The sequence below is a fragment of the Caretta caretta genome, chromosome 6 (assembly GCF_965140235.1).
Source record: "Caretta caretta isolate rCarCar2 chromosome 6, rCarCar1.hap1, whole genome shotgun sequence".
Lineage (NCBI taxonomy): Eukaryota > Metazoa > Chordata > Testudines > Cheloniidae > Caretta > Caretta caretta.
Window position 1 is genome coordinate 2,396,702 of NC_134211.1, and position 12,050 is coordinate 2,408,751.

The window sequence follows — 12,050 nt, forward strand, 5'->3', positions numbered from 1 at the left end:
ATAATAGGGTGTCCTGGCTTCAGCCCTTCCAAAACGCAGCCAAGCAACAGGCCAAGGAGGAGGAGAAGGAGAAAACCAAACTCAAAGATCCGGCCCTGCTGTCCTTGGTCGACTGGGCCAAGAGCGGCGGCACCGTCAGCCTCGAGGGCTTCAGCTTCGGAACCGGCCTCCGTGGGGCACTCAGGCTCCCATCCTTCAAGGTAAATGTACCTCAGCTGCCTGGGAATGGACATGGGGCCTTTCCCCTTTGGGGGACGCTGGCTCTCATCTGGTCCCAGGGCGTGGGACTGGCTGGCTGATGGGGGGGTGGGGAATGGACATGGGGCCTTTCCCCTTTGGGGGACGCTGGCTCTCATCTGGTCCCAGGGCGTGGGACTGGCTGGCTGATGGGGTGACGGGGGTGGGATGGACATGGGGCCTTTCCCCTCAAGGGGGCGCCTGCTCTTAGCCTGTCAACTCCGCAAGCTGCTCCTGTCCCTGGCAGCCAGTGTGCTCTTTGTAGGTGAAAAGGAAAGAGCCTTCTGAGATCTCGGAGAGCAGTGAAGAGACGCGACCCCGGCCTTCCACTCCCGCAGAGGAGGAGGAGGAGGATGGTGAGAAGTCTCTTATGAGCGGTGTCAGTGGGACTGGGAGTTCTATCCCCGGCCCTGGGAGGGGGGTGGCAGTTTAGTGGGTGAGAGTGGGGAGCCTCGATTCTCTCCCTACCTTTGGGACGGCAGTGGGGTCTTGTGGGTTAGAGTGGAGGGGCTTTGAGCCAGAACAGCTGGGTTCTATCCCCAGCACTGGGAGGGGAGCTGGTTCTAGTGGGTTAAAATAGTGGGGGCTGGGAGCCAGGACTCCTGGATTCTGTCCCTGGCCCTGGGAGGAGAGTGGGTCTGGTGGGTTAGAGTAGTTGGCTTGGAGCCAGGACTCCTGGGATCTTTCCCCAGCTCTGGGAGGGCAGTGGGCTCTAGTGGATTGGAGAAGGGGGCCGGAGGGGTGGTGGGGGGCGGGCTGGCTGGCTGGCAGCCAGCAGGACTCCTGGGTCCATCTCCCTGTAAATGTTCCCTGCCCTTGCCCCTCACAGACAAGGAGGCTGCTCAAGGACCAAAGGGATCCAAGCGGGATGAAGAGTGGATCAAGGGGCCGGGCAAGCGCCGGAAGCTCTTCTGCCTGGACAGCGAAGGGGAAGAGACCTCTGAGGAGTCATCCTCGGAGAAGGTGAGAGTAGCCACCACTTCTAGCCCATCTCCAGCAGTCTGTTCCCCGGCACAGGTGGAGACCCCCTGTCCGGGCCCATCTTCTCTGCGTGTAATCCCTTCCCCGTCTGTCGGCCTCAGTTTCCCCTCCCCATTTGAAGACTCCATCTCCCAGATAAGTTGAGGGTGGTTTGCCTGGGGGTCAGAGAGCCCCCAAAGGTAAAAAATTCTCCCAGCCTTTCCAGAACCCCAAGAGCTCTCTCCATGTGCCCTACTTTATCCTTTCAAGGAGGAGGAAGATGACGAGCCGGATGAAGAGGAGGAGGAGGAAGAGCAGCGGCAGGAGGAGGAAGAGGAGGATGCAGCACACAGCGACAAGGAAGAGGAATCAGAAGGTAAAAGAACTGGGATCTTTCCCATTGTTGGCACTAGGGGGCGCTGCGCTGCAGGGGGCGAGGCAGGGCTCAGCAGGGGGCGCTCAGCCCTGACAGTCAGTGCTGGCCCCGGTGCCCAGTGTTAACAGCACATAAAGATCCGTCTTTCAGGTGAGGCAGAGACCAGGCCTCTGACGTTCGATGGTGATCAAAAGTCCTGGATCCTCTTCAGCAAGGGTCGGAGCACGAACCCCGGTGTGCTGGCCAGATCCGCTTGCTGCGCTCTGGCTCCCTCCATCCCCCCTGTGCATCCAGCCCAACGCAGAACTCTCCATCGCTTCCCCCCGAAAGATTGAATGTTTGTGTGGGGCTGTTACCCAGCTGCCCTCCAGCACTGGGCGAGCCACCCCCATGTGGTAGCACTGTTCCTCAGCTGCCGCGCATCCCTGTGCAGAGTTACTGTGCGGCTGTTCCCAGCTGCTCCTCCCCAGAGGTGGCTGCATCTCAGCACGGGGAGAGCCATCCCTGTGCAGTCACTGTGCGGCTGTTCCCAGCTGCCCTGCCCCAGAGGTGGCTGCATCGCGGCAATAGATCGCTATACAGTGGAGACTGAGCTGCCCTTTGCTTTGCCTAGAAGCAGCAGAGAGCGAGGACTCCTCTATATACTCCCTCTACGAGGAATCAGACGAAGACAGCGACAGCGCTTCGGACTCTGAGAGCAGCTCGTCCTCCTCCTCCTCCTCCTCCTCCTCGGACGAAGCGGAGAACACCATGGACGAGTCCACCATGGACAGCTGCCCCGTGGAGCCAGCAGGGAAGGAGAGCAAAGCTGCGTCCTTGGCAGGCACGGAACTGGAGAAGGTCAAAGAGGCCACGCTAGGTACATAACCAATTACATCCATCCCCTCAGGAAGGGCAGCATCGTTCCCAACCGTCTGCTTCCCGGCAGAGATGGAGAGACCCCATCTGGGCCCATCTCACCTGCCTCCACCCAGGGCAGGGTTTTCCCCGACCTTGGTAGAGATGGAGACGCCCCATTTGGGCCCATCTCGCCCATGCCCACCTGGGGCAGGGTCGTCCCCAGCCGTCTGCTCCCTGGCAGAGATGGAGATGCCCCGTCTGGCAGGAGCGGAGGGTGAGAGTACGTTGTTGGAGATCAGGGATATCATACCATGTGTCGGGGCCCACGGACGGCAGGATGGGGGCCCTGTCGGGAAAGGGTTGAGCTGACAAAGGCTCTTCCGGCTGAGGCCTGTGGTGGGAGGCACTGAAGTGGGCTGCAGGACGGGCCAGGCCAGGAGGCAGTGAGGGGCCCTGGGTTCCATCTCGGTGTGTGGTTGGGGGGGTCTCTAACCCCCGTGATCTCCCTCCTCACAGAGCCCGCAGCGGAGCAGAAAGCCGCCCCCCCGGAGGAGCGTGAGGCTGAGCTGACTCCCCGCCCCTCCTCGCCCATCCCCCTCCTGCCACCCCCCAAGAAGCGCCGGAAAACAGTCTCCTTCTCAGCCCCTGGCGAGGAGGAGGTGGCCAAGGCAGGGGCAGAGAAGGTGGCCGAAGCAGCCCCGCCCCCGCTTCCCCTTCCTCCCCCGCCCCCGCCCCCTGCCGAGGAGCTAGCGTCCCCCCCGGTAGTGCCTGTGGAACCCGCCTCGCCAATGCCCCAAGTGCCCTTAGCGCAGGACACCCCCCGCCCTGCCACGCCGCCCCCTGCCCCCAAGCCTCCCTTCAGTGGGGGGCGTAAGCGGGAGCCCCCCAAAGCCAGCCCAAGAACCATCAGCAACCTGCCGGCCGACCACGCCTCGCTGGTGAAGTGCTGGGCCGAGGAGCCACCTGCCGGCAGCCGCCGTCGCTCCCGTTCCCGCTCCTCAGAGCCCCCCCGGCCCCTGGCCAGCGGGGAGGCTGAGCGGCTGCGGCTTCGGGAGCAGCTGGGCGCCTCGTCCCTCCTGGAGCTGGCCAACCAGCCCGAGGCGGGCGGCGTGGACCTGGCCGTGCTGGCAGACATCGCCCTGAAGATGCCCATTGGCTGCGCCAAAGAGGAGGCTGAGGATTCGGAGGGCACGGAGACGTCCGATGAGGCGGAGGAGCAGTCGCCCCCCCGCGCCCTGCCTGCACCCCGAGACAACAGCATCCTCCTGGAGCACAACTACGCCATGGCTGTGAGAGCAGCACCGCCAGCTCCCCGGAGAGCAGCCAAGGCCGAGGAGGAGGCCCCGGGCCCAGCTGAGCTGCTGCGGGTGGATCTCTTCGGAGGGCACGTCGGGGAGGTGCTGGAGGCGCCGGAGGAGGTGGTGGCGGAGGCCAGCGAGGCCAAGGCTGAGCCCGAGGTGGGCGCCCTCCTGGCACTGGCTGGGGAGGAGCGGGCCAGGAGGAAGCGACACCGAGACAAAGAGGAGGCACCGGACTCCCCGGCCTCGGAGCCCTGCCCCTCGGAGAGCGAAGAAGAGGAGGAGGAGAGCGAGGACGCTGACGCTGGCGAGACACGCCGACGGACGCTGCGCTCCCACTCGCACAAGCCCTGGCCTCAGCCCCTTCCCTCCTTCGAGACCCGCAGCGAGTTCGAGCAGATGACCATCCTCTACGACATCTGGAACTCGGGACTGGACGTGGAGGACATGCACTACCTGAAACTCACCTACGAGCGCCTGCTGCAGGAGGACAACAGCACCGACTGGCTCAACGACACCCACTGGGTGCACCACACCAATATCCTTACTGTGGAGCCTCTGGGGGGGCGCTGGCTCCCATCCCATCCCAGGTGGGGTGGAGGGGGGCTGGCAATGGGACACGGGACCTTTCCCCTCTAGGGGGTGCTGGCTCCCATCCCGTTCAGCACGGGGCTGGAGGTGGGGAAGGTGACGGGGAGCGGGGGGGGGTTCCCCTCTGGGGGCGCTGGCTCCCATAAGGCCCCAGAGGTTTAGCAGTCAGCTGAATGCCTGGTGTCCTAGAGAACATGAGATTGCGGGATCTGTACCCTGTGGCCTGAGCGGTTGGCATCCCTGTCTGCCCCTGTTGGCACAGCCTGATGCTGCCAGCCCGAGAGAGGCTGAACAGCCCCATGGATCCTGTCCCGTGGAGGGGATGAGGAATCTGGGCATGTTGGTCTCTCCCAGCCGGCCTTTTCCTTAACCTCTGCCCCCACTCACCAACATTGCCAACCCCAAGCGGAAGCGGAAGTCGTCGGACCTGCGGGAGCACCAGACTGGCTGTGCCCGCAGCGAAGGCTACTACCCCATCAGCAAAAAGGAGAAGGACAAATATCTCGACGTGTGTCCTGTGACGGCACAGGAGCTGGAGGTGATGGACACGCAGGTATCAGGAGCGTCCCCGGCAGCCTGAGCCCCTGGCAGAGATGGAGACGCCCTGGGGGGCCCATCTCCACTTGGGGCAGGATTGTCCCTGACTGCCTGTTCCCCTGGCAGAAATGGAGACGCCCCAGTCGGGCCCATCTCGCTTGTCCCCACCCAGGGCTGAATCATCCCCGATCGCCTGTTCCCCTTGCAGACTTGGAGAGTGGGTGGGGGCGTCGGTGGTGTGATCCCTTTTGCGGGGACAGATGCTCTAACCCCCTCTCCCGCCGTCTCCCAGGGCACCAACCGCATCCTGTCGGAGCGGAGGTCGGAGCAGCGGCGCTTGCTCAGCGCCATCGGCTCCTCCGCCATCCTGGACAGCGACTTGCTGAAGCTCAATCAGCTCAAGGTACGTGCTCAGCGCTGCGGATCCTCGGTGGGGCATGTGGGGCAGGACCGGCTTCCCTGGCTACAGAAGGGCAGAGGATGTCTTGGGAGGCACTGACCCCAATGCACTAGGGGGCCCTGTGCTGCAGGGAGGGGGGTGGAGGGCTCAGCAGGGGACGCTCTCCCCTGGCGGTCAGTCCTGGCCCCCTTGCCCACTGCGGCTCTAGGGGTGCTGTGCAGCAGGGTGTGGGGCAGCAGTTCGGTGCAGGGACATGACTGCCCCTAAGACCAGTGTGTCCCAGTCACACCAGTACCGTAACCCTCCTGTCCCCCCTTGCTCCAGTTCCGTAAGAAGAAGCTGCGGTTTGGCCGGAGCCGTATCCATGAGTGGGGCCTGTTCGCCATGGAGCCGATCGCTGCCGATGAGATGGTGATTGAGTATGTGGGGCAGAACATCCGGCAGGTGAGTCCGGGGGTGGGAGTCCTATCGGTGCCAGGCTCTGTGTGTGTGTGGGGGGGTGAAATTGACAAGGGTCTGTCCCCCAGTTGCCCTACCCAGAGGTGGCTGCATCTCGGCACCGGGTGAGCCATCCGTGTGCAGTGCAGCTCTTCTCCAGCTGCCCCTCCCCAGAGCTGGCTGCAATGCGGTGCCAGGCGAGCCGTCGGTGTGCAGCTGTTCCCGCAGGGCTCAGTGGCAGGCTGTGGGCAGTGCATGGCCCAGGCTCTCGGTGTCTTCACCGCTATCCCCCTGCCTGCAGGTGGTGGCCGACATGCGGGAGAAGCGCTACGTGCAGGAGGGCATCGGCAGCAGCTACCTGTTCCGCGTCGACCACGACACCATCATCGATGCCACCAAGTGCGGCAACCTGGCCCGCTTCATCAACCACTGCTGCACGGTGAGGGGACAGGGCTGCTGGCTTCTCACCCGGGCCGGGGGGCACCCGTGGGCTCAGGGAGTGGGGACAGGGCTGCTGGCTTCTCATGCTGGGGGAGCATCTGTGGGCTCAAGGAAAGGGGACAGAGCTGCAGGCTTCATTCCCTGAGGCGGGCGCCTGTGGGTTCAAGAGGGGGGACAGAGCTGCTGGGCTTCTTGCCCTGAGTGGGGGCACACGTGGACTCAGGGAGGGGGGACCAGGCTGCTGGCTTCTCACCCTGCGGGGGTGCCTGTGGGCTCAGGGAGGGGCCTCAGTGGCTGTCGAGTCGGTGTGAGGGCATCTGTGCTCCAGGTTGTTCCTCATCCCCTCCCTCTCCACCCAGGCCCGGATCTGGTGGCTTCATGAGAGTCTGTACACAGAGCCCTGGGTAGGGGTCGGAGCCGCTGGGCCGGGCTCCCTCTGTTCCTGGATTTGATCATCCACCCATCCAGGCTCTGTCTGCTTCCACCCGTCCCTCCCTCCCAGTTCTCTGTCCGCCCCTCCGTCCCCTCGCTTGTCTCCAAGCTTGGTCTGTCAGTCTGGGCCACCCTGCTTATATGGTGCCGCTTTACAGCTGGGGAAGCCAAGGCCCGGAGAGATGCAGCGACTCTGCGTTCACACAGGGAGTTAGTGGCAGAGCAGGATTGATCCCCAATCTCCTGGGTCCCTGCTCTCCGTAGCCTGTGTACCGATGAGAGCAGGGCTCAAGGGCGCTGGGGTGGGCTCTCCATATCCCCTCGGGAGGGCCCTCCCAGCTGGGGCGGGTGTGGATAACGTGGCTGTAGCTCACCCCACTCCCTGTATCCCTCAGCCCAACTGCTACGCCAAAGTGATCACCATAGAGGCTCAGAAGAAGATCGTCATCTATTCCAAGCAGCCCATCAGCGTCAACGAGGAGATCACCTACGACTACAAGTTCCCCATCGAGGAGAACAAGATTCCCTGCCTGTGCGGCACCGAGAACTGCCGCGGCACCCTGAACTGAGAGCCGTATTTATTGTGTTCCCTGCCCCGTCCTCCGGCGCCTTATGAGCTCCACGTGGCTTGGTAATGGGGCCCGCGGCCAGTCGGTTCTCTGCCGGGATCCACCCTCCCCCTGGGGAAGCCAGGTCCGGATTCAGGTTGCCTTTAGTGATCCCCGACCACCCTGCAGATTGGCTCCAGAGCCAATGTTGACAGCATTTTGGCAGGAGCTGAGTTGGAAGCAGCTTTTCCCAGGCAAGACTCGTTCCTTCCCCGCCCATGACTCCCAGCATGCAGATCTGCTTAGGACCAGGGGCGCTTGACCCAAATCCCCAGGATGCTTTGGGGGCAGCAGAGCAGAGTGTGTGCTGGGAGCGGAGCTGCCCTCTTTCCAACGCAGTTGGGAGTTTTGCGTTGCATTTATATTCCCTGCCTCTGAAGAGGAATTCGGGTCCTTGCCTGCAGGACCCCTCCCTTCTCCCCTGTCCTCCTGCTTGATGGACACCTGTCGCCACCCAGTTGTCAGGGGAAGGGAGCCGAGCATGGTGGGAAATGCCGTGGTCTTGCCATGGTCAGTACGCAAGCAGCTGAAAGCGCCAGCTGTGTATCTAATCATCCAAGGGGTCGGAGTCCAAAGCATTAGAGCCTGAAGCAGACTCTTCCTGTCCCCCCATCTGTTTGTCCCTGCTTCTCTTCCCACCCAGTCCCCCACCCGCACCAGGTAGCTCCCGAGCGCCCTCTACAGAGGGGGAGGATCTGTTTAGCATGGTCGGGTTTTTACTGTTCTGTTCCCCCTCTCATCAATTTTATAACAGGTGCCACTCCTGATTCACTTCACAATGATCACAGCCTTCACCCTTTGATTGCAGTGCCTCGCAAAGTCCCGCGCCCCTTTAGCATTAATGTCCTGATATTTCTTTCCCCTCTAAAGGGGGAGAAATCTTTCCTCTGGACAAAACAAAACAATACCCAGTCCCCTCTCAAATATAACAGAACCAATCAAATCACTTCATCTCCGTATCCTGCTGCCAATCAGTGTGTGCCCCTCCCCCCCGACATATTAAAAAAAATAAAAACACAAATAGATAATAATAAAGGGGCTGGATTCTCCTCTCGCTCACCCCAGTGTCGCTCGGGCAGAGCGTATCTCCAGCGTAAGCCGAGACCAGAATCAAGACCCCCTGTTAATTTTTCTTTAGGAGAAGAAAGTTGTGTATATATTCCAGATGGACTGGCTGTTTCTTGTAGAAACACACAAAAGTTATTGGTATGTAAATATTCTTTTTATTATTTTTTTTCCCTCTTCCTACTAAAAAAGAAAGAAAATGGTTGTAAATAACAGCTCTCTTTTTCCCCTCGCCCCAATTTAATTTCCTTCGAGGGAAAGTTTGCTTTATTATCCCTGGGGTGAAAGCAGAAAGCCCTTTATGGATGGGCACTGGAGAAAATATAGTTTGAGTTGCTTTTTTTATGGGAGTCGGTTCTGAAAGACGGGAAAACAGGAAATCTGGCTCCATATCCACAAGCCAATCTTGCCCCAACTTTTGTGGTGTCGTTCGCGCGTCTCAACCCGACGCTGGTTGGGATTATGGCTCTGTTTTCAAAAGATGAATGCTTCCCCCCAGTAGATTTGTCAAGGTGGCTGGACTGTCCAGGGTCCAATCTATGAGATGTTGATTTGCCTTCCACTCTGTGTTTTGATGGGATTTGGTTTGGGAAAGCAGTTAAATTCCTGTCCCTGTTTCTGAGCTTTGAGCTGTTCTGTCCTAAAGCGTAAATCACCAAATCTTGTTTGTTGTTGCATCTGCCTTTTCGAGGTTTGGATTATCCATACCTACAGTTCCTTCCCCAGATTCTCTTCTCGTTAAGTTTTGCATTCACCTTTCCAAGGTTCAGATTATCCATGTATCCATCCGCAAATTCTCTTCTCTCATCCACAGGGCCGATCTAGACGCCAATACATTTGCCCTTCCTATACGGGACTCCAAGGTGTAAAGCCAGAGCTGAGATCGACAGCCAAATTGTAACCCTTAGCACTGTTCTCCTTTGCCAGCCAAGTGTCCACTTTTCCAAACTGGCTAGTGATTTTTGGGTTGGCTAGCTCGAGATCCCACACAAATATCTGGCTTCCAGGGGGAAGATAGTCAGCATTTCCTGAAAGTCAGGCCCCTTTCAGGTGTCAGTGTGGGCACCCCTGAAATGGCAGTGTCTGAAGAATCAAGGCTGTTCTTTCCTCAAGTCTGCTTCGAAAGCTTTTTGTCTTGAGCGCAAATCTTTCTCCTGATGGCAGTCCGAAGGCCTCAACATCTCATGAGATCGAACCGCTGAACCTTGGCTGTTGGAAACCTTCCTGGCTTTGATTGGAAACTGCTTTGTTTCTACCATCACATCGCTATGCTGGGAAAACACACTGGTCTTTCTGGCAGCTGCTGTCCCTGTCCCTTGGAGAGTTTTTAGCAAATGAAATTGAACTGGGTAACGGTTCATCTGAGATGGGCAGTGGGAGAATCTTGAGGTAAATCCAGAGTGACTCCACTGAGTTCTGCAGGGCTATGGCCAAATTCTGATCCCAGTCACACCAGTCTGAACCTGGAGAGTCTCCATTAAAGTTACTCCAGATTTCCTCTGGTGTAAAAACTTTTGTTGGAATCAGTGGAATTGATTGCAGATTCACACTTGGCATCAGCAGATTCACTCTGGATTTACTCCTGGAGCAGAATCTGCCCCTTCCTGTAGAGTGACATTTGTGACAAATTTATTTCTCGCTGAATCGTAACTGAGCGTGTGTCTTGTCCAAACTCCACCCTGTGCACAATGAAGACGTCTAAACCTGCCGTTCCCCCTGCAACTCGCTAGGTAGAAATACATCAGCCATGGGCTATAGACTCGAACCTCTAAACCCACTGAAACTGGCAGTTTCCTCTGTGTATTTTTTAATTCAACTTTAATACAGTGCCTAACTTTTCCTCCCAATGAGATCATCTTGGACATCAATTTTCCCTCTTGGGCGCGGAGGAGAAGACAAGATAAGGCCTGTTTTTAAAACCTTACACTCATGTGTCCCCTCTTCCGAGCGGGCTCTAAGCCAGAAAGCAATCTCTGTAGGGCCGTGATACGCGGCATTTAACATGTGCCTAACAACTCAGAACTCCCCCAATTTGAAGCTGGTTTACCAATATTTAAACCCACCAGCTCCTTGTTTGATTTTTTTTAACCGTTTCTGTCTGCAATGGTTTGTAACTTGCCTCATTTTCTCAACACTGATTTTAATCTCTGGGCTCACTTCTAGCTTTTGGTGTCGGAGTAAATGTTTTTGCCAATCTGGCTCCACACGTGTGTGGGGAAAATGGGGACCTCCTGTCAGCTCAGAAAGCAAGATTTCAGGCCCTTGCTCTGGAATATGTATATTCGTCAAGGCTTTTAGGCTAGTCTCTGAAACTTTTCAAAGCTACCTTGGTCACTTAGAGACCCACAGGATTTAGAGACAGGTCCAGATTCTCGACGGTATATAGACGTCTAACTCTGTTGCCTTCAGTGTGTATGGGCCACAGCTCCTGTGTCTCGTTGGATCTCAGCGAGCCCTGCGTCTTTCCAAAGACGAGACTGAGCTTCAATGATAAATGGGAGTCGGGTTTCTAAATCGCCCTGGTTGGAAAGGCGCAGACCCGCCGACGAGGATAGGCTTTTGAAAAATCACAGCTTCACCTTTTGCTCATCCTGGAGGGAGAAAATCAATTTCAAACCCCATCTACTGTGGGGAATATCTGTCCTGATAGCTGCCCCGAACCAGCATGAATCGCCCTGCCATCTGACCCCAGCAGCTGATGTATTTCGTTTTTCTTTTTTTGTCAACACCTCCTCTTGATTTAACTCCAAAGCCACGAACTCTTCCCCTCTTAACTCCCCAGACATTCCCCATGAATGGAAAGCGATGCCAGACCATCTGACGGACTTCGATTTAAGAGTCAACCAGACCTGTGTCTTGTCTGCATCCCAACCTGTCAAAGTCCTCGTCCGTTTCTACTGGAACTCAGCCAACCTTGCGTTCAGCAATCACATTAAGTAGGTCTCTGAAACAGGCATCTGTCGTCTTGAGATTTCCTCCCTTCTGCCTTTGAGGGTTTGGATCTTTTGGGTATGGGGTGCTTTGGGATCTCTCTTCTCCCGTCCCAGCTGAATCGTCGCTTTCTTGGAAATAACCCCCAAAGAAGGAATCTTCCCGACATAGAGAATATCCAGAACTAGACATGGATGCAAAGCAGTTTCCAATGATCTCTGTCCAGCATTAGCTTCTGAGCCGAGATCAGAAACTCAGATGGGAGAAAAGATCACCCCATACATCTGTATTAGACAAAACCCACTCAGAACCGACTCCCAGAGCTCTAGGGTAGGTCAAAAAACACCCCCCCAAAAGTTCCCCCCCCCTTCTCTGTGTGTGTTGTCAAAGATCTCTCCAGCGGGGGGAGCTGAACGACCGTGTTCGGCTCAGAGAGTGAAGAAAACACAGACACGTTCCCCTGCCCCTTCTTCACCACAATGTGAGCGATTTCACTCCGTGCGCTCTCTCTTTAATTTGCTCTCCTCGGTTCCCTACTGTACATATGTTAATAAGTTGTGGATTCAATACTTGGTGCCCGAGAGCACATTTTTATAAATGTCATTAAACTTTTATTGTTTAAAAAAAAAAAAAAATACAGGCACCCAATCGGGGCTTATTTATATTTTTTCTGATCCTGGTTGTGCGTCTTACGTTTTCGTGTGTGTGTGTGTGTGTCTCTCTCTCTCCCCCTTCTCCCCGCTCATCTGTGAGAGAGAGAGTGTGTGTGTGATTGGCTGGTTTTCCAATCTCGACCCAGGACTGGCTGGCCCAGGGGTGGGGAATAGGACATGGGGCCTTTACCCTCTAGGGCAGAGGTGGCCAGCCTGAGCCGGGGCCAGAATTTACCCATGTAC

The 12,050-nt window shown here is 57.3% G+C and overlaps 1 protein-coding gene across 4 annotated transcripts in view; it reads left to right on the top strand.

The window, feature by feature from the left end:
• Positions 1 to 11,789, top strand: part of SETD1A (SET domain containing 1A, histone lysine methyltransferase) — a 39,545-nt gene extending 27,756 nt beyond the window's left edge. The window contains exons 10-22 of one of the 4 annotated variants that reach the window (XR_012668793.1): positions 24 to 200; positions 503 to 593; positions 1,067 to 1,200; positions 1,468 to 1,573; positions 2,187 to 2,432; positions 2,930 to 4,249; positions 4,686 to 4,855; positions 5,132 to 5,242; positions 5,564 to 5,683; positions 5,979 to 6,116; positions 6,946 to 7,352; positions 8,297 to 8,364; positions 9,038 to 11,789. Coding sequence is in view for 1 of the 4 variants with exons in the window: in XM_048855609.2 (XP_048711566.2) it covers positions 24 to 200; positions 503 to 593; positions 1,067 to 1,200; positions 1,468 to 1,573; positions 2,187 to 2,432; positions 2,930 to 4,249; positions 4,686 to 4,855; positions 5,132 to 5,242; positions 5,564 to 5,683; positions 5,979 to 6,116; positions 6,946 to 7,119 (2,787 nt within the window). In the remaining 3 variants the exon portion in view is untranslated. Of the gene's footprint in view, positions 1 to 23; positions 201 to 502; positions 594 to 1,066; positions 1,201 to 1,467; positions 1,574 to 2,186; positions 2,433 to 2,929; positions 4,250 to 4,685; positions 4,856 to 5,131; positions 5,243 to 5,563; positions 5,684 to 5,978; positions 6,117 to 6,945 lie in introns of all 4 variants that reach the window. The other 3 variants (XR_012668792.1, XR_012668791.1, XM_048855609.2) reach the window with 3 other exon arrangements.
• The last annotated feature ends 261 nt before the right edge of the window (positions 11,790 to 12,050 follow it).